At 42.2% G+C, this 21,740-nt stretch overlaps 2 protein-coding genes across 5 annotated transcripts; both read left to right on the top strand.

Annotated features, from left to right (window-relative positions):
• The first annotated feature begins 1,030 nt into the window (after positions 1 to 1,030).
• On the top strand, positions 1,031 to 11,437 carry LOC113032130 (myeloid cell surface antigen CD33-like). 3 transcript variants are annotated; one of them, XM_026184813.1, is made up of 9 exons: positions 1,033 to 1,237; positions 1,542 to 1,700; positions 2,700 to 2,785; positions 8,190 to 8,564; positions 8,652 to 8,915; positions 9,195 to 9,285; positions 9,894 to 9,948; positions 10,125 to 10,258; positions 10,482 to 11,437. In XM_026184813.1, the coding sequence occupies exons 2-9, from the start codon at positions 1,624 to 1,626 to the stop codon at positions 10,537 to 10,539; spliced, it is 1,140 nt and encodes a 379-aa protein (XP_026040598.1). In that variant the 5' UTR covers positions 1,033 to 1,237; positions 1,542 to 1,623; the 3' UTR covers positions 10,540 to 11,437. The 3 variants fall into 3 exon arrangements, with proteins under 3 accessions (XP_026040597.1, XP_026040598.1, XP_026040599.1); XM_026184812.1 differs by having other exon boundaries at positions 1,031 to 1,700; XM_026184814.1 differs by lacking the exons at positions 1,033 to 1,237; positions 1,542 to 1,700; positions 2,700 to 2,785 and adding an exon at positions 4,849 to 4,925.
• An 874-nt stretch (positions 11,438 to 12,311) lies between these two features.
• Positions 12,312 to 17,677, top strand: LOC113032244 (uncharacterized). 2 transcript variants are annotated; one of them, XM_026185030.1, is made up of 6 exons: positions 12,312 to 13,051; positions 14,255 to 14,629; positions 14,717 to 14,980; positions 16,326 to 16,410; positions 17,109 to 17,146; positions 17,403 to 17,677. In XM_026185030.1, the coding sequence occupies exons 1-6, from the start codon at positions 13,000 to 13,002 to the stop codon at positions 17,408 to 17,410; spliced, it is 822 nt and encodes a 273-aa protein (XP_026040815.1). In that variant the 5' UTR covers positions 12,312 to 12,999; the 3' UTR covers positions 17,411 to 17,677. The 2 variants fall into 2 exon arrangements, with proteins under 2 accessions (XP_026040815.1, XP_026040814.1); XM_026185029.1 differs by having other exon boundaries at positions 17,109 to 17,677.
• The last annotated feature ends 4,063 nt before the right edge of the window (positions 17,678 to 21,740 follow it).

The following is a 21,740-nucleotide window of genomic DNA, read 5'->3' as shown; positions in this document are numbered from 1 at the left end:
ACATACCGTAGTGAGGTAGTCTAGGATCCATGTAGTGAGGTGACGGTCCACTCCTGAGTCTCCAGCTTGTCCTTCAGGACTGTGGGAAGAATGGTGTTGAAGGCACTGGAGAAATCAAAGAACATGAACACAGTGCTCCCAGCGGTCTCCAGGTGAAGTGGTTCCAGTGATGAGCTCACCACGGGCTGAACCAGGACCGGTGTCCAGGGTCTTGATCGGGTGGGATGTCAGAGCCACCGGCCTGTAGCTGTTGAGGTCATTGGGATGTGGAGTCCTTGGCACTGGTAGCACACAGGAGGTTTTCCAGACCTGTGGGACTCTTCTCAGCCTCAGGTGATCTGTGCAGGACCTGACGACCTTCAGCTGATGCTAACTGGACCTGCTGCATTTAGGTCCTCTGTCTTCCTCTGTTCAGTGTCACGTCGTCTGTTGTCTTGTGCGTCAAGTCTCCATGTTCCAGGTATCTATGTATGCCAAGTTTCACATTTAGAGTTTTTCATGTTGAGTTTTTCCAGTTTTTGTTGTAGTTGTTTTCTCCGTTCTCCTTGTATTTCTCCATCAGCCATAATAAACGTCTCGCTTTCACGTAATACTGAGTTTGTTTCTGCGCTTTTTGTCTACATTCGGGTGCTGGAGCCTCCTCTCAGCACCGTCTGCGACTGTGACGACTGGAAGTGTGAGTTTGTCTCTTATGTTTGTGTAATTTAAATAATTTCTTCACTGACACTGGTCTGCAAAACATGTCTGACTGAACCCTCTGGAGACCCTCTGTACTCTACTCTGTACTCTGTACTCTACTCTGTACTCTGTACTCTGTACTCTGTACTGTATTCTGTACTCTATTCTGTACTCTACTCTGTACTCTACTCTGCACTCTACTCTGTACTGTATTCTGTACTCTATACTGTACTCTACTCTGTACTCTGTACTCTGTACACTGTATTCTGCACTGTACTCTGCACTCTTGTTCACATTCTCGCTCAGAGGGAGAAGGATAAATACTGAAAAGCTTCCCTGAGCAGCACTTTTGTTCTTGTTGCATCATTTCGTAAATATGGAATTTTTTAGCAGGAAACATCCGTGCCGATGAAACTGCACCAGCAGGATGCAGCTCAGAAAAAACGGTTTCTTTTTTTAATTTCTCACCTTGAGGACGTGGGCTGATTCGAGCGTGAAAGGCTGTTTTCAGAGGAAGTACCAAAAAAAGAAACGTTTCTGGGCAATTTTGGAGAAGCAGGTCAGCGAGAAAGCAGTTCCTGTAAGATGACTTCACACAATCAAACCCACAAAATAAATAAGTGTATTCTTAGCATCGTTTAGATGTAACGATGAGGCACAACAATGATACAAATACAGGATATAAGAATTTAAGAATCTTGAGGCTTCTGGAGGAGTTTGTTGTCCTAATGATGAACAGGAAGAGCAAAAATGTGAATTTTGTGTTCACTAAAAATGAGCAAAATTCAGGATGCAGAACAACCCTGCAAAGAGTTAACTCCTGAAGAGCGTTCTGTGTTTTTATTTCTGTCTGCGGTCTTCAGCAACGCCCAACACGAAGGTGGCCAACGTGAAAGCAGCCGAGCTGTGGGGGACATCAGCATCTGGACATCATCTCCACCGTCCATGCCAAACAAACGACACAGGAGGACGGGGAGGATGGACAGATGTTTCAGCTGTGCAGATGGAAACTCCACATCTGTGTACGTTAACATTTTGTGCTTGTGTGTGTGTGATCTATTCTGACTGAGTGTTGAGTGGATGTCCTCTGATGCATTCATTTGCAGTTTTAGTCCCTTTTATAACTTTGTCCTTTCTTCTGTGGAGGAAGCTGACGTTGCTGTGGTCCGCTCTTCAGTAGCCAGTCGAAGCTGAAGCCACTTCTTAGTCACACTCACAGAAGCCGAAGTAAACGCAGCGACCACAGGAGAAGCTGCAGATCGAGCTGATCTGTTTGGCGCTTTGTTGAAGTTGCAGCTTTTTGTGACGTTAGTTTTAGCTGAACTACTGATAAACCTCAGAGAGCTGAACCACAGATGCATCTGATGTGGACCATATCCATAACAAGGGGGATAGGTTCATAAATATAGCTTCATTTTTATGTTTCAGCCTCCATCCAGACTGAAATGCTGTTTCTCTGTCCTGAAAGTCATGTCTGGATTAACCCTCTGGGGTCCCACTGGGTTAAAACCCGTTCTTTGCCTCTTCCTGATCCCCTCTCCTCGTTATGCTGTCTGTCCTTTACTCTGCACTTGTGTCGGTCTGAAACCTTTTTAGATCTATATTTGCTCTGCAGAGCTCATGATTGTGAAAACTCTCTGTCCTCTGTTGCAATATCTCCTTGTGCTTCTGAAATAGAAAAGAGGAAGAAAAAACCTTGCAGAATTTTTCATTTTCAAAGCAGTGCTTCATTTATTTCCAGACTGACAACTCTCTTGTGTTTCTGTGATAAAAACAAACTTCATCTTGTTGAGAATCTTTCAGTCTGTTTGCAATAAACTGATTTTCTTTTCTCGTTTTTTCTTTTTCTTTGCACGAATGATTTCAGGCCTGATCGCATATAAAATGTGAAAGGAAGTAACTCCAAAAGGAGCGGGGCTGGTCAGACTACCAGAGCCAAGTCAGAGAGGAGAGTTCCTCAAAACAAAAACGAGACATCATCATTTCTCAGCTTCGCTCTCTGCCCTCTCCTCTGATTACAGACGAAACCCGGAGAAGCTCAACAGAAACCCGAACATGTCAGTTTGTGGTGAGATGATTCTGTGGAGCTTCGTGTTCCTGCTGGCAGGTAAAACTGAAAAGATGTTTTTATTCTTGTTAATGACGGATCTGTGAAGTTGTGCTTTCGCTCACTCACTGCTGCTCGGTCTGCAAACTGTTTCTAAATCTACAAACGTATTAAATCTGAGAAATGATTCGAATCACGTAGACTTAATAACGATGTGAAACAAGCTGATATTATCACACGGAGGGTTAACGATCGTTTCGAAGAGCTCAAAGCTGCTGGAGGGGAAAGGAGAAGGCTTTCTAAATTAGTTTTTATTCAAACTCGAGTATTTTATAACAGACGGATTATTTCTATCTGTTAGTGACGGAAACTTTAAACCCACGTTTACTTTAACAGAGTACTTTTACTGCAGTATTATTGGAGCAGTCATATAAAAACTCGTCTGTTCTCATTACTTCTCTTTTCCTTCTTCCCTGTTGTGCTGTCAGTTGTGTAGATAAGCTCTGTAAATAAAAGCTTGTTGCTGTTGGTGCTCTGAAAGCTGGTGCAGCTCTTACACAGGTGAGCTGGGCCTGTTTAATGCCACTTTGCTGCCCGGTGCTTCACCTGTGTTTTCCGGACGACTGATAAATCACCGTTGATCAATAGTCATGCATATCAATGAGCATGAAACTGACCTCTCGGCCCATAGTTTGGTGCCAGTGTCAGTCATTATGTGTAAGGTTGGAAACCTGCAGTCAGCTGAGACTGAAGAAGTCACTTGGATGATGATGATGAAACGTTTCTCCCGCTGAAAACGTCCAGATGAACAGAATCCATGTTTTGGGATTTCCTTGCCTGGAATATTGAGCATGCATCAAGACCAGAGATGGGCAGTAACGCGTTACCTTGTAACAAGGTAACGAGGTAACGCGTAAAGTAAAGTTACAGGTAACGAGTAAAGTAAGGGATTACTATTGCAAAAACGGTAATTAGATTACCGTTACTTTCCCGTAGGAACGCTGCGTCACTGCGTTACTAAAACCGTGATTTTTTGCGAGAATGTCTCACGACAGTGACGTAAGCGAGTGCGACGTTCGTGACAACAGCTGTGTGCAGATCAACAATGGATCATATATCGAGTGTGGGAGAGAGTATGAGCGTGCAGCGTTTAAAGCGTGGAAGTACTGACCTTACTTTGAGTTTGATTCCATAAAAAGTGACAAAAACATTAGTGTCCGCTGTGCGTGGGAAGAAAACTTCTTTTTACAGCGAAAAAACCCCTAAACTTCCAAACAAGCACCGAGTAGCTACGACGTAATGGGAAACTCACAGAGAAACTCACGGATTCTTCCACTGACCGCGGCACACCTGCACCAGGGTAAACCTCCGCCTACCCCACTCCTGCATTACAGGTGAAAATAGAGCAACAGGAGCGCTGAGTCTTTGACTTTATTTATTTTCTGCTGTGTTTTACTTGCATCTATTTGAAAGAGTGAGTGTAAACACAAAAAATATTTTATTTTATGTGCTGGAATGTGCAGAAAATAGGTTTAAATGTTAAACTAATTTCTTCCAGTCAGAGAATGTTGCATATAATTAAATGTTTGCTTGATGCATAAAGTTAAAAGATTAAAACTAATAAAACAAGTTTTAAAAAGAGACTTTTCCATCTGATTACATTTTGTATGATGGATTATGCAGAAAAAGTAGAATTGGGCTGAAAGATCTATCACTTTATCACTGTCACGGCTGGCGGAGGAAGCTGTGTGGGTCCTTTTCGTGGAAAAGGAGGACCCAAGATGCAGCAAACTGATGATACGAGTGACGTTTATTCACAGAGGTGGTGGTGGCAAAAACAATCAACGCAGCATGAGCAATTACAAACCTAAACTGGGAGAAACTAAAGACAAACCTGAGACCATACAAAAGGGGTGCGGGGCAGAGCGCCGCAGAGACAGGAACGAAACACCATAGAACGCAGAGGAATGCAGATTAAAGCAGAGACACACAGACGAATGCAGACAAGCCGACGAGGAGCACAGGCAGACACCAACTATAAATACACACACCAGGTAATGAGGAAATGGCACACAGGAGGGGACACAGCTGGAACTAATGGGCATAATGAGACACAGACCTACAAAGTAAAACAGGAAACACCCAGACTGTTTTACAGCACAACACGGGGACATGAACAGATCACCAAGGACAGACACAGGTAGGGCTGACAATACACCAAACTACAGGTTCAACTAGTGATGGGCAGATGAAGCCCCATGAAGCACTGAAGCTTTTCATCCAATTGGTTCACCCCAACGCAAAGCTTCATGAAGCTTCATTTGCTCTAGCAGGACACCTACTGGACGTAAAAATAATAGCTGGCATGAATTTGAAGAGTGTGGCCTTTTGCACACAGCCTGTAAATGTCAACAACAAAAGGAGTGTGTAAAACATGTATATTGTAGTGATGGCAGTATACTGTGTATATTTATAGTGGCAGTATGGGAAATGATTATTTGGAAATGCTTGAAATGGAAATGATCATTTACTGTGAGGTGAGGTGTGGTTGGGGTGTGGACAGTAGTTGTGCTTTTGTAACGTTGAGGTATGGACAGCTACAGACTGAGGCTTTAGCCTCAGTCCTGCCTGTTCACATTTTATTCTGTAAAAACTAAATTTTCACTGCTTTTATAACCTTTAGTGGGGAGAACATAGCTGGGATTTAATGATTTAACAAATCTTTTAACTCCTTTGTCCTCCACAATGCTAAATGGCTGTGAGTCCTCAATCACCATGGTAACCAGGTCTTCATCTATTTGAGATTGTTCTCCTGAGGAAAGACAATAAAGACAAAGCACAGATATAAATATCACACACGTAACTTATAACAGCTGTATAATATTGTTATATCATTTAGTAACATTACAGCATGAAAGGCAGCAGGCCCAGACAAGGTGTGTCCTAGGATGCTAAAGGCGTGTGCTGCTGAACTTGGGGAGCCGCTACAACGAGTCTTCAACCTCAGTCTGCGACTGGGGAGAGTGCCCGCCCTATGGAAGACATCCTGCATCGTCCCGGTCCCCAAAAGGAACCGGCCCAATGAGCTGAATAACTTCCGACCGGTGGCACTGACGTCACATCTTATGAAGACTCTAGAGCGGCTCTTCCTCAACCTCCTCCGACCACAGGTACAACATGCCCAGGACCCACTACAGTTTGCATACAAGGCGGGTGTCGGAGTGGAGGATGCCATCCTGTACCTCCTACACAGAGCCCACTCACACCTGGATGGGGGAAAAGGCACGGTCAGGATCCTGTTTCTTGACTTTTCCAGTGCCTTTAATACCATCCGGCCCTGTATGCTTCAGGAAAAACTGAACAGGATGGAGGTGGACCCCTGCCTGGTGGCTTGGATCTCCAACTACCTCACCGACAGACCACAGTACGTCAGGCTGAAGGACATCACGTCTGACACTGTGGTCAGCAGCACAGGAGCACCACAGGGAACTGTGCTGTCCCCTCTTCTCTTCACCCTGTACACCTCTGACTTCTGCTACAACTCTGAATTATGCCACATTCAGAAGTTTGCAGATGACACGGCCATCATGGGGTGTATCTGGGATGATCAGGAAGAGGAGTACAGAAGTCTGGTGAGGAACTTTGTCGCATGGAGTCACACAAACCACCTGCAACTCAACACCTCAAAGACTAAGGAACTGGTTGTGGACTTCGGGAGGTCCAGAGCAGGTCCACTGCCGGTTCAGATAGAGGGGGAGGAGGTGGAGGTGGTCAACAAGTACAAGTACCTCGGGCTGTGGGTGGACAACAAACTGGACTGGTCATGCAACACAGAGCACCTGTATAAAAAAGCCCAAAGCCGACTGTACTTCCTCAGGAGGCTGAGGTCTTTTAACATCTGCAGGAAGCTCCTGAGGATGTTTTACCAGTCGGTGGTTGCTGGAGTACTTTTCTATGCTGTGGTGTGCTGGGGGAGCAGCACAGCAAAGAAGGACTCATCCAGGCTGGAGAAACTGATCAGGAGGGCTAGCTCTGTGGTCGGCATGAAGCTGGACACTCTGGTGACAGTGGCAGAGAAAAGGACATTAAAGGAACTGATGGACATTATGGACAATGCTGGGCATCCTCTGCACACGGCCATTAACAACCAGAAGAGTCTGTTCAGTGACAGGTTGCTTCTCCCCAAGACAAGAACTAACAGACTTAAAAACTCCTTTGTCCCACACGCCATCAGACTGTTTAACTCCTCTCTGGAGGGGAGAGGGAGGGGAGACAGGGGGACAAAGGAGGGGGGAACAACTAAGCTGTAGTGCCTCTTCACCTCACTGTGCAATACCTTGTGCAATACTTTTTGTAAATAGTCAACAGTGCAATAGACTCAATACTTGAAATGTGCAATTCACTTGTATTTTTATTTTTTATTCCTATTTATTCTATTTATCCCCTTTGTATATTTTATTTATATTTGTCTCTGTATTTATATATATGTGTGTGTGTGTGTGTGTGTGTGTGTGTGTGTGTGTGTGTGTGTGTGTGTGACAATTCTGTAACTGTAACTTCGGTCGTTGCTGTGCTTTTTGGAAATCGAATTTCCCAGAGGAACCCACCCGAGGGATTAATAAAGTTCTATCTTATCTTATCTTATCTTATTATCATTGCATTTGATGGCTCACCTGGTCTTGCTCCACAATCGGTGTCCCCCTTATTCTCATGCAAAGCTCTGTAGTGCCTAAGCATGGATGAGGTGTTGTTGTTATATCCCAGCTCCCTGGCACATAGCAAACACTTCACCTTGTACAAAAGTAAAGCCGCTCAACATAAATTGTATTGCACCATCAGTATTATGAAAATACATCTTCTGTAGAAATTTACATACCTTGTTGGGAGGAATAGAATCAAAATGTCCATTCTCTCCTGGTTTCCAAACATAGACCGCTGTTTGTTGGTTCAGGTTTGGTTTGGCTCAGGGAAACATTGTGGTGTGGTTTAAAACAGGATGAGGTTAGAGGAGCTTCCTGCTCATCATAAACAGCCAGATGAGGTTATCCAGCTGTGATCCTGCTATATTCTCAGCATATATTCCCCATCCTTGTTGCTGCTCTGTCTGTAGGGAATAAACATAATCCTTTAGTGTCCAGAGTTTTTGTAATTTAAAAAAAGAACTTAATCATCAACATAAGCAATAATGACCTATAGAAAGTTTGCAGCCGTTTGTTTATAGCAGGTCACTCTGTGTTTCAGAGTCTGCAGGGCTGCAGTGAACTGCTGCACGTAGCATCATATCACAGCATGAGTGACTGTTTGAAGGTTGAACTGCAGGTTCAATGTGTAAAAACTGAATTTTGATGCAAACCAATCATAAAAAAGTTGTGTTGATAGTTTGTGTGCAACCATAACAACTACCCAGAATACCCTGCCATGATTCTTTGTTTAATCTGACCAGCTTTGTATATTTCACACACAGGTGCTGTGGCTCAAACTGTGGTCTATCCTTTCACGTCTACCTGTGCTGTCAGAGGGTCCACTGTCACCCTCCCCTGCACCTTCACACCTCGGAAGTCTTTCAGTGATGGTCAGAGAGAAGTTCCTCTAAAGATCGTCAGAGTCCGCTGGTGTAAGAACCATGCGATCTGTCAGGGCAGCACTCCATCTGTGTATGACAGTAACTCAGCAAACATCGATCCTCGTTATCAATATCTGGGAGACAAGAAGACAAACTGCACTTTACAGATCAGAGATGTTCAGCAGAGAGACAAAGGAAGCTTTCGCTTCAGGATGGAAGCTGATCATCCTGAAGGACATTTTACTAACCAGACAGGAGTGAATGTCACAGTTGTTGGTGAGAACCAAAAATCTTAATTCTGCAAATAATCATTCATCATTAAGAATTAATAAGTGTGAAGTAATATGAACACTTTGATTTTAGATTCGTCTAAAATGAGAATAATCAGCTCCAGTGATGATAAAAAGTTGAGCAGAGGTGAAAACGTCACACTGCTCTGCGCTTCAGTCTGCACTTTCCACCAACTGGAAGTCACGTGGTTCAAAGATGGCCACGCCCTCTCAGACACTGGCCCCTCCCTCCATCTCAGCCCTCTGACTGCAGAGGATTCTGGGAACTACACCTGTGCTCTGAAGAAGAACATGAAGACTCTCTCTGAGCCATACAGCCTGCAGGTGGAGGCTGGAGGTTTGTTCAGTTTTCTGAAACAATTTTGAAGACGTCATCAAACTGCAAACACACAATGATGCTCAGCCTGACACCAAATCATCTCCAGATCAGCAGCAGAATAAAACTGGGACATTTGTATCTGGAAAAACTCCTTCATGCACACACTGTTTTTATACTCAGCTAATGAAAGAACCACATGTAAAACACGTGAAGAGCTTTGTTCACTTTCATGAATCTGTAAATCCCAAATCGCAGCACCCAGTGATGTCACTCATGATCTGTTGTTTGTTCTAACAGCTGATGGTGTCCTTCGTCTGGTACTTGGTGTGGTGTTTGGTCTCCTGCTGGCTGTGATCCTGCTCGTACTCTTCACCTTCATCATCAAAAGGTGCAGAAACAGAGTGTTTGAAGTATTTCATGTTTTTGTGGTTTTACTTTAGCAAAGAAGCAAATTATGTGAAGTTGGTGTGGATTTCAAACTTCATCCTCAGTAAACACGAAGCACACGTTCACCTTAAATATATAAAGGTTTATTTTTTTAAATAATTAATAATAAAATAAAACGTGTTTGCTATATATTTATGTCAATCTGGAAAATATCATCTGATCAAATCCCTTTAAATAAATGAGAAAAATGCAGAAGCACAGCGTGATAACGTTTAGAAATTATTATGCTTCCTGATGTTAATATTTTCCTTTACATGAATGAAGACATTTCCACCACAGGCTCATGCAGGAAAGGTACAAACTGCAGCCCAAGAATGAAAGAGCTGATTAAGAGACAGTTGGCAAACGTTCTGTTAAATACTTAATAATCTGAGTAGTTTTTCATATTAATAAGAGACAATACAACCAATACAATATCAGCTGATCAAGTCTGACGTCACAGCATGTTTCCTAACTCCTAACCTACTAATGTGTGTGATTTATAATCACATTGTGTCTGTTTTCTACAGTCCTGTTGTGTGATTCTCATAAATACTGATACTGTTGCAGGAAGCTGGCAGCAGCAGAGGATCAGAGGGCTGTGGGAGGTGATCCAGAGCAGAAGGTGAGTGGGTGATGGGAGGACTTTACTATGAATGAATCTTATAGGATGTGACATTCTGTATAGGTTATTATTTTAGCAAGCTCGAGTTCAAAACATGTGCATTGATTGAAAGTGTGCTGCTTTGATTCTGGACCTTCAGTCGTCTGATCTCTTTGTTTCCCTGCTGTGGTTCTCAGCATCCTGATAGCATCTACAGCAACATGGTGACGTCTGCACAAACTGAGGCGGCTCAGCAGCAGGAACCCGGCCGAGCCGCGGAGGACGTCAGCTATGCCTCCGTCCAGTTCAAACAGAAGAAACAGGGGGCCAGGTAGGACCCGGAAACGTTTAAACACTCACGTTTGTGTCGTCACACAAACAACAGACAGCTCAGATTTGTGGCTGTGACACTGAAGCCGCTGCGACAAACAGACAGCGATGAAAGATTAAACTTTATTTCGGCACAACGTATCACAATAACACCACAGAAGTGTCTGTCTATGCTGCATGCATGAGCTGTCATCAGATCATTTTCTTTTATTTTTGCTTCGTAGGCGCCTGCAGGCGGCCAGCGATGACGTTGTCTATTCCTCAGTGTCCAGTCGAGGATGAATCGCAGCTCTCTCACTCCCTCCATCCACCAATCAGCTGCAGGAAGCTGTGAGCTGTGGCAGTTTGTGTAAATCTGTTTGATGAAGCTGCGGCTCGACTCTGACTTTATACAGAACTATTAAAAAACTTCAGAGAGATGAGTCGAAGGCGTATCTGCAGCTCTGTGGTGCTGCATGTGTGCTGTAAGGTGGAGGAAGTCATGAATGCAGCTCAGTCCAAACTGGAACGCTGTCCATATCGGGAATAACTCACAATCGAATTATTTGTTTCTGGGCCATGATCTGCTCCACACTCTCTCTGTTATTCCACTTCATTATTTTCTCAGTCATCTGGAAGCTGGTTTGAAACTCGAGTCTGAGTGAAGGACCCAGCACACTTCTTCTTACAGCGCTCATTAAACCAGGACGAGGAAAAATGCAACAATGCAGACTTTGTACTCTTCAGAGTCTGAGCTGCTTTTCTCTGATCAGGTTGTTCTGAGAACAAAAGCTAAAACTTTGCTTTGTGGGGTTCATTTCCATACTTCTTCTGCTTTACTCGAGCACTTTAAGCACTTTACACAACACGCCTGATTCACCCTTTCATAAAAGCACTTTGTCTGCATTCACACACATTCAGCCGTCCACGCAGACGCCACATATGCAGAAAAGGAAATGAATAACCGGCTTGTCTTTACCCTGTCATGGCTGCCACAGCTGCACGAGTCCACTTTTTTATACCTGCACTGGCTCAGTGAGATTAGCAACACATTAAGACTTCCTCAGATGTTTTGCAGCTTGATTGCAGAACTTCAGAGGAGGAAGTAGTTCTCCTGTTATTTTCAGGTATCATTTAGTCTATTTTTAATTGATCCAAAAGCCGTACGAGCCTGCGGTGGTCTCGGTTTCACTGTTAGAGCCGCCTCGCTCGTCACATCTCGAGTCAAAATACCAAAACAGAGTCTTAAAAACATGAACCTGCGGCGTCACGATGGGCCTTTGGACATCTTCTATATACAGTCTGTGTTTCAGTGTCACGACTTCTGTTTTAGTCCAAAATGTTTTGTTTGTTATGAACACATTACTTTATTAAAAATAACTTTCATTTTTCTTCTATGTTAATTGCAATAAAAATGATGATTTTTTTAATTTGTCTGTGTTTTGTTGTTTGTTGTAAAAAAGTTTTTATGAAAAATTTTAAGATTGTCTTTAAATTTCTCGAGGGTTCCTGTTTCCTCTTGATAAACAAACAAGAGAAAACATCGACTATATTAATGTTTTAATCTGCTCTGACGTCTGTTTAATCATCCCTCACAAATGCCTTTAGTGTAGGACAAAGTTGTGAAACATTAGATGATGGCACAAGCTTCTGAGGATGAGCAGACAGGACGTGATGTCAGACTCTGCCTGCAGGGACGGAAACGTGTTTGAGACTAAACCTGTCGTGAAAACAACAAAACATAAATATTTCAGAATTATGTAAAAAAAAAAAACTAAACTAAAACTAAAATCTCGACTGTTTTTAATTCGACAAACAGGAAGCTGAATTTACATTTTTATATCTATATTTGAGCAGCACGTCAGAAATTAATCAATCATAAAGTTTAACCACTAAAACTATCGAAATTTGAAAATTCATGCATGACAACAATAATCAGATTTTAGCTTTAAAATGTAATTTTCATTAAAGAGCTTCTAAATGCTGCTGAATTAACCTTTACAGAAATATAAAAAGAAAAAAACTAAAGAAGTGAAATAAAATCATGACGGAGACGCTGAAAATAAACCTGAAGAAGTAACCGCGATGACTTCATCCATCACATCTGTTTGTTCAAACACAAAAAAGCTCCTGTGTACAGGATCCTCGGTGCAGGTTAGATGAGAGAAAATCTACTGATCATAACAATCTTTATTTGTTTCGATGCAGCCAATGCAAAAAAATAAAGAGATAAAAATAATATGTCATGTATTCACGTTAACGCATTTCACTGGATAAACGTGTTAATTACCATCGTCAGTCGTCAGCTCTGACGATTGGTGCTGACACATGAAACCAACATCTGGAGCTTCTGCACATCAGGCTGGGACACTTCCTAGATTGTTAGCGATGAACTACTGAAACAATCTTCTTTCTTTGTGTCCACACTTGTTTTCAATGTTCAGCAGAGATTTCATGCAAATGATGAAACAGAGAACTTTGAATAAAACAAGAAACAAAGATTTTTACACAACGTTCTTGTTCTCTTTGTTGCATGTTGCAAATCTAATGAACATGAAACCCTCCTCCTGCAGCTCAGAGTGCTTTGGTCTCTGAGTTTCTGCAAACTGTTTCTATTTTTTAAATGAATCACGTGGTTTCAGGAAGTGACCATAAAAGAAACGACAGATTCACAAAGACAACTCTTCAGCCTCATTTCATCATCCAGCTCTTTACTCTCTGCTCGCTCCTCTGACTGCAGCAGAGCCTCAGCAGAAACTAAGGATGGCAGGTTGGGACAAAAAGCTTCTGTGGAGCTTCATGTTCCTGCTGGCAGGTAAGACTGAAGTCTTATTTTGATCCTGTTTTAGTGACGATCAGTGGAAACAGGGTTCAGAGTTTTCCTTTGACTCGCTCGCTGCTGCTGCTCTGCATCCAAATCCTGTTTAAAGGCGCAAAAGCAGAAACCACATGTCAGAGATGTGAGTGTGAATGTAGAAGATCAATAAGTGATCGAGCAGCTGGATGTGATCATTGTAGCCACCTCAAAGCTGCTGAGGGGAAATCAAAAGGAGAAGTTATTTTACGTTACTTTGTTTTCACACAAACATTTTGTAGCAGACTCATTATTTCTGACTGACGTCACATTTACTTGATAGAAAAACTTTACAGTTAATATTGTGCAGTCATTGATTTTATTATTGGCACTTATTTATTTTTTTATTTGCTCATGGATCTTCTCGTACCTCCTTCCTGAGATCGGTGCTGCTCGGCGCTGGGAACCTGGTGAACAGTCAGGCAGTTATTTGAGGAAGTTGTTGGGACACTTGAGTTCCTTCGTTCTTCTTTCCGGCCAACGTTTTCCTGCTTATCAGATGTGTTTCTGTCTTCATCTCTACAGTTTGTCTTATTTACTTATTTTGCATCGTATCAAAAACTCTTGTTAGAAAGTAGAGGAACTACCGTTGTTTGTGTGCTGGTGTCTAAAACTGGTTTTATGGAGTTTAAATTGTGGGTATTTTTGTTTTTCGAAACACCCTGTTTCAGTTTAATCAGTGTTGTCAATAAATTGCATGTTCAAAAAATGTTTTGTTTCACTCTCATTTCTCCTTGTTTCATGTTGAAGCTCGACCTGGAACCTTGTTAAGATCCAACCATGCAAAACATGATTTTTTGCCATTTTTCAAGTGATCTTAACCCTCTGATCTGGACTGCACGAAGCCTTTAATATCACAGTCGCCCTCTAGTGGCTTGCTGCAGTACAGGTGATGAGAAAATATAAAACAGTTAGCAGGTACAATTAGTAACCGCTAACTCATCAGTACCTGACTTTGTTCCTGTCAGTATAACAGCAGACACTACAGTATGGAAGCCCGTAGTGTCAAAAACCAGAAATTTTGAGAAAAGTAACTCGAAATTTGGAGTTATGTTCATAAAAAAAAGTTGTGTTGATAGTTTGTGTGCAACCATAACAACTACCCAGAATACCCTGCCATGATTCTTTGTTTAATCTGACCAGCTTTGTATATTTCACACACAGGTGCTGTGGCTCAAACTGTGGTCTATCCTTTCACGTCTACCTGTGCTGTCAGAGGGTCCACTGTCACCCTCCCCTGCACCTTCACACCTCGGAAGTCTTTCAGTGATGGTCAGAGAGAAGTTCCTCTAAAGATCGTCAGAGTCCGCTGGTGTAAGAACCATGTACTCTGTCAGGGCAGCATGCCATCTGTGTATGACAGTAACTCAGCAAACATCGATCCTCGTTATCAATATCTGGGAGACAAGAAGACAAACTGCACTTTACAGATCAGAGATGTTCAGCAGGGAGACAACGCAAGCTTTCGCTTCAGGATGGAAGCTGATCGTCCTGAAGGACATTTTACTAACCAGACAGGAGTGAATGTCACGGTTGTTGGTGAGAACAAAAAATCTTAATTCTGCAAATAATCATTCATCATTAAGAATTAATAAGTGTGAAGTAATATGAACACTTTGATTTTAGATTCGTCTAAAATGAGAATAATCAGCTCCAGTGATGATAAAAAGTTGAGCAGAGGTGAAAACGTCACACTGCTCTGTGCTTCAGTCTGCACTTTCCACCAACTGGAGGTTACCTGGTTCAAAGATGGCCACGCCCTCTCAGACACTGGCCCCTCCCTCCATCTCAGCCCTCTGACTGCAGAGGATTCTGGGAACTACACCTGTGCTCTGAAGAAGAGCATGGAGACTCTCTCTGAGCCGTACAGCCTGCAGGTGGAGGCTGGAGGTTTGTTCAGTTTTCTGAAACCTTTTTTAAATTTTAAGACGTCATCAAACTGAGAACACAAACTCTACAGAGATGTGGGAGCGATCTCCGGCCACAATTTCAAACTGAAAAAAGAAGCTTTGAAAAGTTAGAAGATGCTTAAAATTAAATTGTTAAATTTAGCAAAACTGAAACAAAGACTGGTAAAGTGTTTTGATAGGATGAACCTCAAATTTGATTCTGTTTTTTGGTTTCAAGTAATTTTAAATGATAAACTTTGCCTTTTGTAAACGATGTTCTAAAAACTGATAACACACATTGGGAAATTATTTAAATACTGACACTTCTTCCACAGAGTCGCCTCACAGCTGTGACTTTATGAGCTACGTGGTGTTTGGCAGGAAGGAACCTCAAATAATAATAATAATAATAATAATAATAATCACCAGTGTGTGAATGCGAGAGTGAATGAATAGTGGTATTATAAAGCGCTTTGGGTGCCTTGATTTGGGTGCTATATAAATCCAATCCATTATTATTATTATTATTATTATTATTATACAGTGAGTTGGGAGGGGCTCCAGTGAGAAGGGGGTAATCCACGCACACTCACTCCTCTTTAGCCGCAATCGCTCTAAAACTCCACTCACACCGCCACACACACGATAGGTCCGTAATCTGGTCCAGGAGGGGGATAGCTACATACAGGAAACAGTAGTTAGTACCACAGGTAAATACACACAGGGACTTCTTTAAAGAAGCCGAGAGCACGAACTCAGGAGACTCTGCGTTCCAGCGGAGAGCTGCTCTGTGCAACTGCCTTTAATAGTAGCTGGGGAATCAGCCAGAACAGCAGCAGGTGGTGACAATCACACAGGTGCGTGGGCCAAGAGCAAGAGCCCGTAACAAGCTCCGCCCAGGCAGAGAGGAGTGAGGGAGAGGGAAAGAAAGAAAAGAAAACCTCGTGCGAGCCAGCCAGAGACACGGGGACCATGTCCCCTCTATTTATGTCCGAGTGGATGAATTCTTTTATCACTAGTTTTTCTATTTAGTCAATAAAGTTACAACATGTGAGTAAAACGTTTTTCTTTTTTTTTTTAGCAAAACACCACCTCGACAGCACCCAGTGACATTCTGTGAAAACTAAAGTTAGTAGAAACATGATCGGACGCTCAGGTCACTTCACTGACAGCACAAACTCATCACTCAGGATAAATTACATGCAGGATGAAAACTGACTTAAACATATATAAATACATAAAAACAGGTTGTTTCAAAGCTATATTTCTATCAGAGCTTTCTCACTTCCAACCCGTAACATACCGACAGTTTGTGCTGATTTCTACATATGTTTCTGTTTTCACAGCTGGTGGAAACCTTCCTCCGATACCTGGTGTGGTGTTTGTTGTCCTGCTGGTTGTGATCGCGCTCGTGCTCTTCATCGTCGAAAGGTACAAATCAGTCTGAGTTCCTCTTCAGCAGCAGCTGAAGGTGGCTGTGCTGAACCTGAGTTATATTACGTTTTAGTGATTTTACTTGTGTTCATGTAAAGTACACGTATGTAACATTACATCACCTGTGTGATTAACAGTATAACAGTAAAGCTTTCTCTGCCAACACTTCCACACAAAGAGCTGAAGAGACGGACAGCTGAGCTTTGGTTCAGCAGCCTGTGTAAGTGTTAGCATCAAGCCCACAGCACAGGTGGAGGTCTGATGTCAGGAAACAGAAATGATCTGAAGTACAAATGTGAAATCAGCCTCCGTCTCTCACGCCTCGTGTATATATGTGCGTTGACTCGTCTGCCCTGAACCTCCCACAGCTCCCTCACCTAAACAGAGCATTTCCTGCTGTTTCTTACATGATAAAACACATGAAAACAATTTTACATCAAATCATTTTTCATACTCAGATCTCACAAATACACAATAACACCCAACACGCTTCACTTTCTCAGTTTGTGGGTTTGTTTAACTGATTCTTACTGTTTATTCTTTTAAACACTTAATGATTTTGTTAAATATGTTCACAGCATATTATGAATAATTATAATCTTAACCCTGACTCACATGTCATCCTTTTTTATCCACATGTTTGTTTTCTTTGTAGTTTTTGATATTTGATTGTAAAATCAGTCATATTGTTACAGGAGGCTGAGAGCAGCAGAGGGTCAGAGAGCTGCTGAAGGTGAGTTACTGATGGGAGGAACTGTTTAACACACTTTACCCCTTTTATTGAGGATAATGGGATGGATTAAGATATATTTATAATGTGATGACTTGTTAAGAATAATAAGCAGACGATGCAGTAGGCTAAGTGGGGTGAGATGACGTCTAATGGGAGAAAGAAGAAGAGATCAGTGATTCCTTTACGGAGCAAACTAACAGCCATCTTCCTGTGTTTCTGTCCTCTTCACTGTTTTCACATCTGTCTGTGGTTTCAGCTTCCTGATAACGTCTACAGCAGCGTTCAAGAACAACACGACCAACAGGAAACTACAGTCGGCTACACCTGTGTCCAGCTCACACAGGAGAAATAGAATAGAATAGAATAGAATAGAATAGGTCTTTATTGTCATTGTACATGTACAATGAAACGATATGTGGCTGAGTGTGCAAGAGTAAAAAATAAATATCTAAATAGTAAAGACTGCAGGAATTGGGGGTCTTTCCCCGTCTCCCTTGCTATCTCTTACAGTGGAAAAAGAGACAAAAGACTCCCCCCCCCCCCCCCCCCCCCACTCCTTTGTGTGTGGATGCTTCCCTCCAACTTCCTGAGATACCATCTGTCAACAGGGCTTTGGAGTTGACGTAACGCCGCAATGCATTGTGGGAGCGCAGCTCCATTTTCGGGGTCTACGAATCAAAACAAACACACTGTGTTGGAACGACGACGACAAGAAACATGCTTAAAAGCAGCTCAAAAGAAAACGGACGGTATAGAGACCGATTGCGTCCAGAGGCGAAGCAGCGGTACTTGAAAAAAAATAGAGAGCATCGCAAATCTGGACCCATATGAAATACGGCAGTGGAGTAAAGACCCAGACGACTTACCGCCACTGTCCTACCCCGATATCTTCACGTATCTTGTTTGTGGAGTAAGCGCTTACACAGCGAACCAGTTTCGTAATTACAAGTCATCCAATTTACAAATGGCTGGGTGCAAGATTTGGCTATTTTCAAGCCGCCAAACTCTGAGTACGTCGTCAAAGTAAGTCAGCTGGAGTGCATCGAGTGAAATAGCCATTTTCCACCCCCCACCATAATTAATGTTACACATTTATCATTTAACTGCTAAAATATCGTTATCATATTATATGCCCATAATTGTAAAGTACATGCAAGTTAACACATTGATAATCAGGTAAATTATTAACGCCAATTTGTGTCCTTCCTGTCTCATTTCATTTATTGTCTTTACATCAACCAATCAAGTCACTCCGATGTTTGATCGCAATTTCTATAACTTCCGAGACCACCAACGATAATATTATTCAGCTATAAAGTGTGATAAGAACATATTTAGAACTTACCGGAATGAAAATGTCTTGAGCACACCAGCTGATATCTGGAGACGTAACAGAACTTGATATCAGCTCGTCTCACGGCTGCTATCCAGGCTAGACGCCTTCGTTTGGTAACATCCGATACATGAGCTCCTTCATGTTGCTTCCAGGTTGGGAAAGCATAAAAAGACAATCCAAACTTATTCCCGTGCCGGTCGTAAGATCGAACATTGCAGCCGACCGCACAGCAAGTACGAACCATGGCTATGCTTTCGCTCCTTACTTAGACCCCCAAAATGGCGGATCGGGCCAAAATCCTTTCCACGCCCACCCCCGTGACATCACGCTCCAAAGCCCTACAGTAAGTGTGAGAGACATGCTAAGGCTACGTCCACACGAGCCCGGATAAATTTGAAAACGTCGTTTTAGTCTGAAAACGCTCTGCGTCCACACCATCGTTTTCAGCCGTTTCCACAGAGTTAGCACAGAGGCTACGTCCACACGTACGCGGGTATTTTTGAAAATGCAGATTTTTCTACGCGTTTGCACCTTTCGTCCACGTGTAAACAGCTTTTTCGGCCAATGAAAACGGAGATTTTTAAAAACGCAGTTTTTGCGTTTACGTGTGGACGAGGAAAACGGAGAAAATGCAGCGTCAAAGGTGTGCGCCTTTTTTGACGTCACGCTGTGCGCCATCATTTCTACAATGATGGACTTAGACAAAATACTGTTGCTGTTCATTTTACTCTCTGCATTGTTTAAATGCTTACAAACACACACAGTTACTGTCGCTCTACACAGAGGACTCAGTCCTGCTTTTATGCGCCATCTTTAGAGAAGAAGAAGAAAAAAGGAATAAACAGCAAACAGAGGAGATGTTTACAGTCTAGAGGAATATAGACATAAATAAGAGAAAGGCAGCCAATGGAGACACACGTGTTTGAGAGCAGTGCAAAGACAGGGCTGAGTATAGAGTCTGGGAGTGTGTCCTGTGACCATGGCTCAGATTGGTGAGGTGGGTGGGCAGGATGGGGTGTGGGGGGAAGGAGCTGTTAGTGAGTCTGGAGGTGTCAAACAGTTGGTGGGCGGGGTTTGAGGGTTCAGCTGTGATGGCCCTGGTTTACCTGAGACAGGAGGATCTGACGATGACCTCTGGGGGGACAAAGATGATTGGACAGATTGAGGCCAGTTGGTGAGGAAGTGTCTGATCCAGGAGCTGGGGGGTCTAAAGGCGTTCCAGTTTGGTGGTGAGGCTGTCTGAGACGATGGCGTTGAACGCTGAGCCGTAGTCACCTCTCACAGAGACCAGAGGAGGAGCTGCAGGAAGCTCCAGTCTGACTTTCATAACGCAGCTCGTTGATCATTGTGGCCGAACTACTGAAAGCATTTACAAAACTAAAGATTTGCCTCCAAATAAAAGAAAATATCTTTGTGGACTCTCTCAGCACAGATCGTGTTTATATTAACGTGAATAATTCAGACATGATCATGTTAGAAATATTAACTGGTTAGAAAGCCTGAGTGTGTTTTTGTGGCCTCACACTCTTTATAAGGGAAATAAGTATTGCATTATTTGTCATTAGTTACTTTGTTGCTGTGTTAAATGTGGTGTTGTGTAATGAAATGAATGAATAATTCCGTTATGGTTTCCTATCTCGAGTTAAGAAACATCCATATCTACCACCTGACTTCTCATTTTAATCTGCTCCGAGTTCTGATTGAGGAAGATTTAGTTGTGCAACATTTGAGCTTTAGAGTGGAAGCTGCTGAAAACCAACAACGCCACAGTTTCCCCACTCGAGACGCAGCAGAGGACGTTTCCTTCATCCTGTTGTTTCACACAGCACACGATGAAAGACGGCAGCTTGTGTTTACAGTGAGAGACTGATTGTTGAACTGTCGATCGGTAAAAAATCAAACGCATGAACACGTCTACTTTCATTTCTACATCGTAAAATTAATCCAAAATAAAATAAGATGGGATTGTGTCACTAAATTAATGAAATAAAGATTAAAATAAAGGCCAGGGTTGCCAAGGCTGTATCACTTTGACTCATCACTGCTTTAAATAAAGGTTGGTTCTACACTGGATCAGTTGAAAGGTCACTCTGCTCTCCCGTGATTGGCTGGTTTCTGTCCGGTAACTGTTGATGCTCTGGACTTTCTTAAAGGTGGTTCAGGAGTGAAACAGCTGAGTTGTGGACTCTGTCTGAGTGTCCTGCTTCATGTTTTCTAAGAATAAATAAATAACTGTATTTATCTGACCTCCTGCTGTGAACGCCTGCTGAGTTTTCCAGGGTGCTAACATGACCTCACCCGCACTCTAAAATTTCTCCTGCACTGAGGCAGCTCTGCATAGCTGGAGTTGAATTTGGTGACAGCAGGTTTACAAACAAAGTGATCAGGAATATTTTGATAAACGAAATTTGCCCTAATCTGGTTAAAAGAAATTATATCCTTAAAGAATTTGAGACCATGGAGGTTAAGGCGATAAGAAAAAAGTATATTTCACTTCCTCTTTCCCCTGAAGTAAAAGAGGTTCACTTTAAAATCATTAATGAGGTTTATCCAACCAATGAATTCTTAAGACGGAAATTTAATTTAGATGTGAACGCATGCACATTTTGTGAAAATGATATTGAAAGTCTGGATCACTTGTTTTTCAACTGTGAATCAGTGCACTCCTTCTGGACTGACATGTGGAGCTGGCTACAGTCCAGGAGAATTCAGTTACCACATTTGACGGTGACAGTAATAAAATTTGGAATACTTGCTGAGAATGCAGATTTTGACCTGTTGATTAGGACGTTTTTGTTAATGGGAAAATTTTTATTCACAAATGCAGATACTTTAAAGCTAAACCTTGTATAAACAGATGGCTGAATGACTTTAGACTCTGGGCTAAATCGCTGAAACTTGTGAATAACAAGAAAGCCCATAAACTTGTTGTTTTATTTAAAGAGTTTAACCTATGTTAAAAAAACAAACAAAAACCACCCTATTTTATAATCACGACTGCCCTTTTATTGCACGTTAGTTTTTGCCTTTGGTTCGAATCCTTCAATGACTGTTCTTTCTTTTTGTGCTAACTCTTTTAACTTTGTGCTTATTGTTGTTGTTTTTGGTTTTTTTGTTCGTTTTGTTTGTTTGTTTGTTTGTTTTGCTATAATGCTCAACCGAGGATGTAACATAATCGGATTAATGATGGTGCCTTGTATGTTATACTGTTGTTTGTAAATAAAGTTTAATTTAAAAAAAAAACAAAAAAAAACATGA

The sequence above is a fragment of the Astatotilapia calliptera genome, chromosome 11 (genome assembly GCF_900246225.1).
Source record: "Astatotilapia calliptera chromosome 11, fAstCal1.2, whole genome shotgun sequence".
Taxonomy (NCBI): domain Eukaryota; kingdom Metazoa; phylum Chordata; class Actinopteri; order Cichliformes; family Cichlidae; genus Astatotilapia; species Astatotilapia calliptera.
Note: the sequence above shows the minus strand (reverse complement) of the source record. Positions and strands in the feature narration are given on the sequence as shown.

Excerpts from the sequence above, each read along its gene's own strand:
- LOC113032130 (XM_026184812.1), top strand. The coding sequence starts at position 1,453 with ATGAGCAAAATTCAGGATGCAGAACAACCCTGCAAAGAGTTAACTCCT. Across the intron at positions 2,786-8,189 it reads CTTCGTGTTCCTGCTGGCAG|GTGCTGTGGCTCAAACTGTG; the intron begins GTAAAACTGAAA and ends TTTCACACACAG. Across the intron at positions 9,949-10,124 it reads GAGGTGATCCAGAGCAGAAG|CATCCTGATAGCATCTACAG; the intron begins GTGAGTGGGTGA and ends TGTGGTTCTCAG.
- LOC113032244 (XM_026185029.1), top strand. The coding sequence starts at position 13,000 with ATGGCAGGTTGGGACAAAAAGCTTCTGTGGAGCTTCATGTTCCTGCTG. Across the intron at positions 14,630-14,716 it reads AGTGAATGTCACGGTTGTTG|ATTCGTCTAAAATGAGAATA; the intron begins GTGAGAACAAAA and ends CTTTGATTTTAG. Across the intron at positions 16,411-17,108 it reads GTGCTCTTCATCGTCGAAAG|GAGGCTGAGAGCAGCAGAGG; the intron begins GTACAAATCAGT and ends ATATTGTTACAG.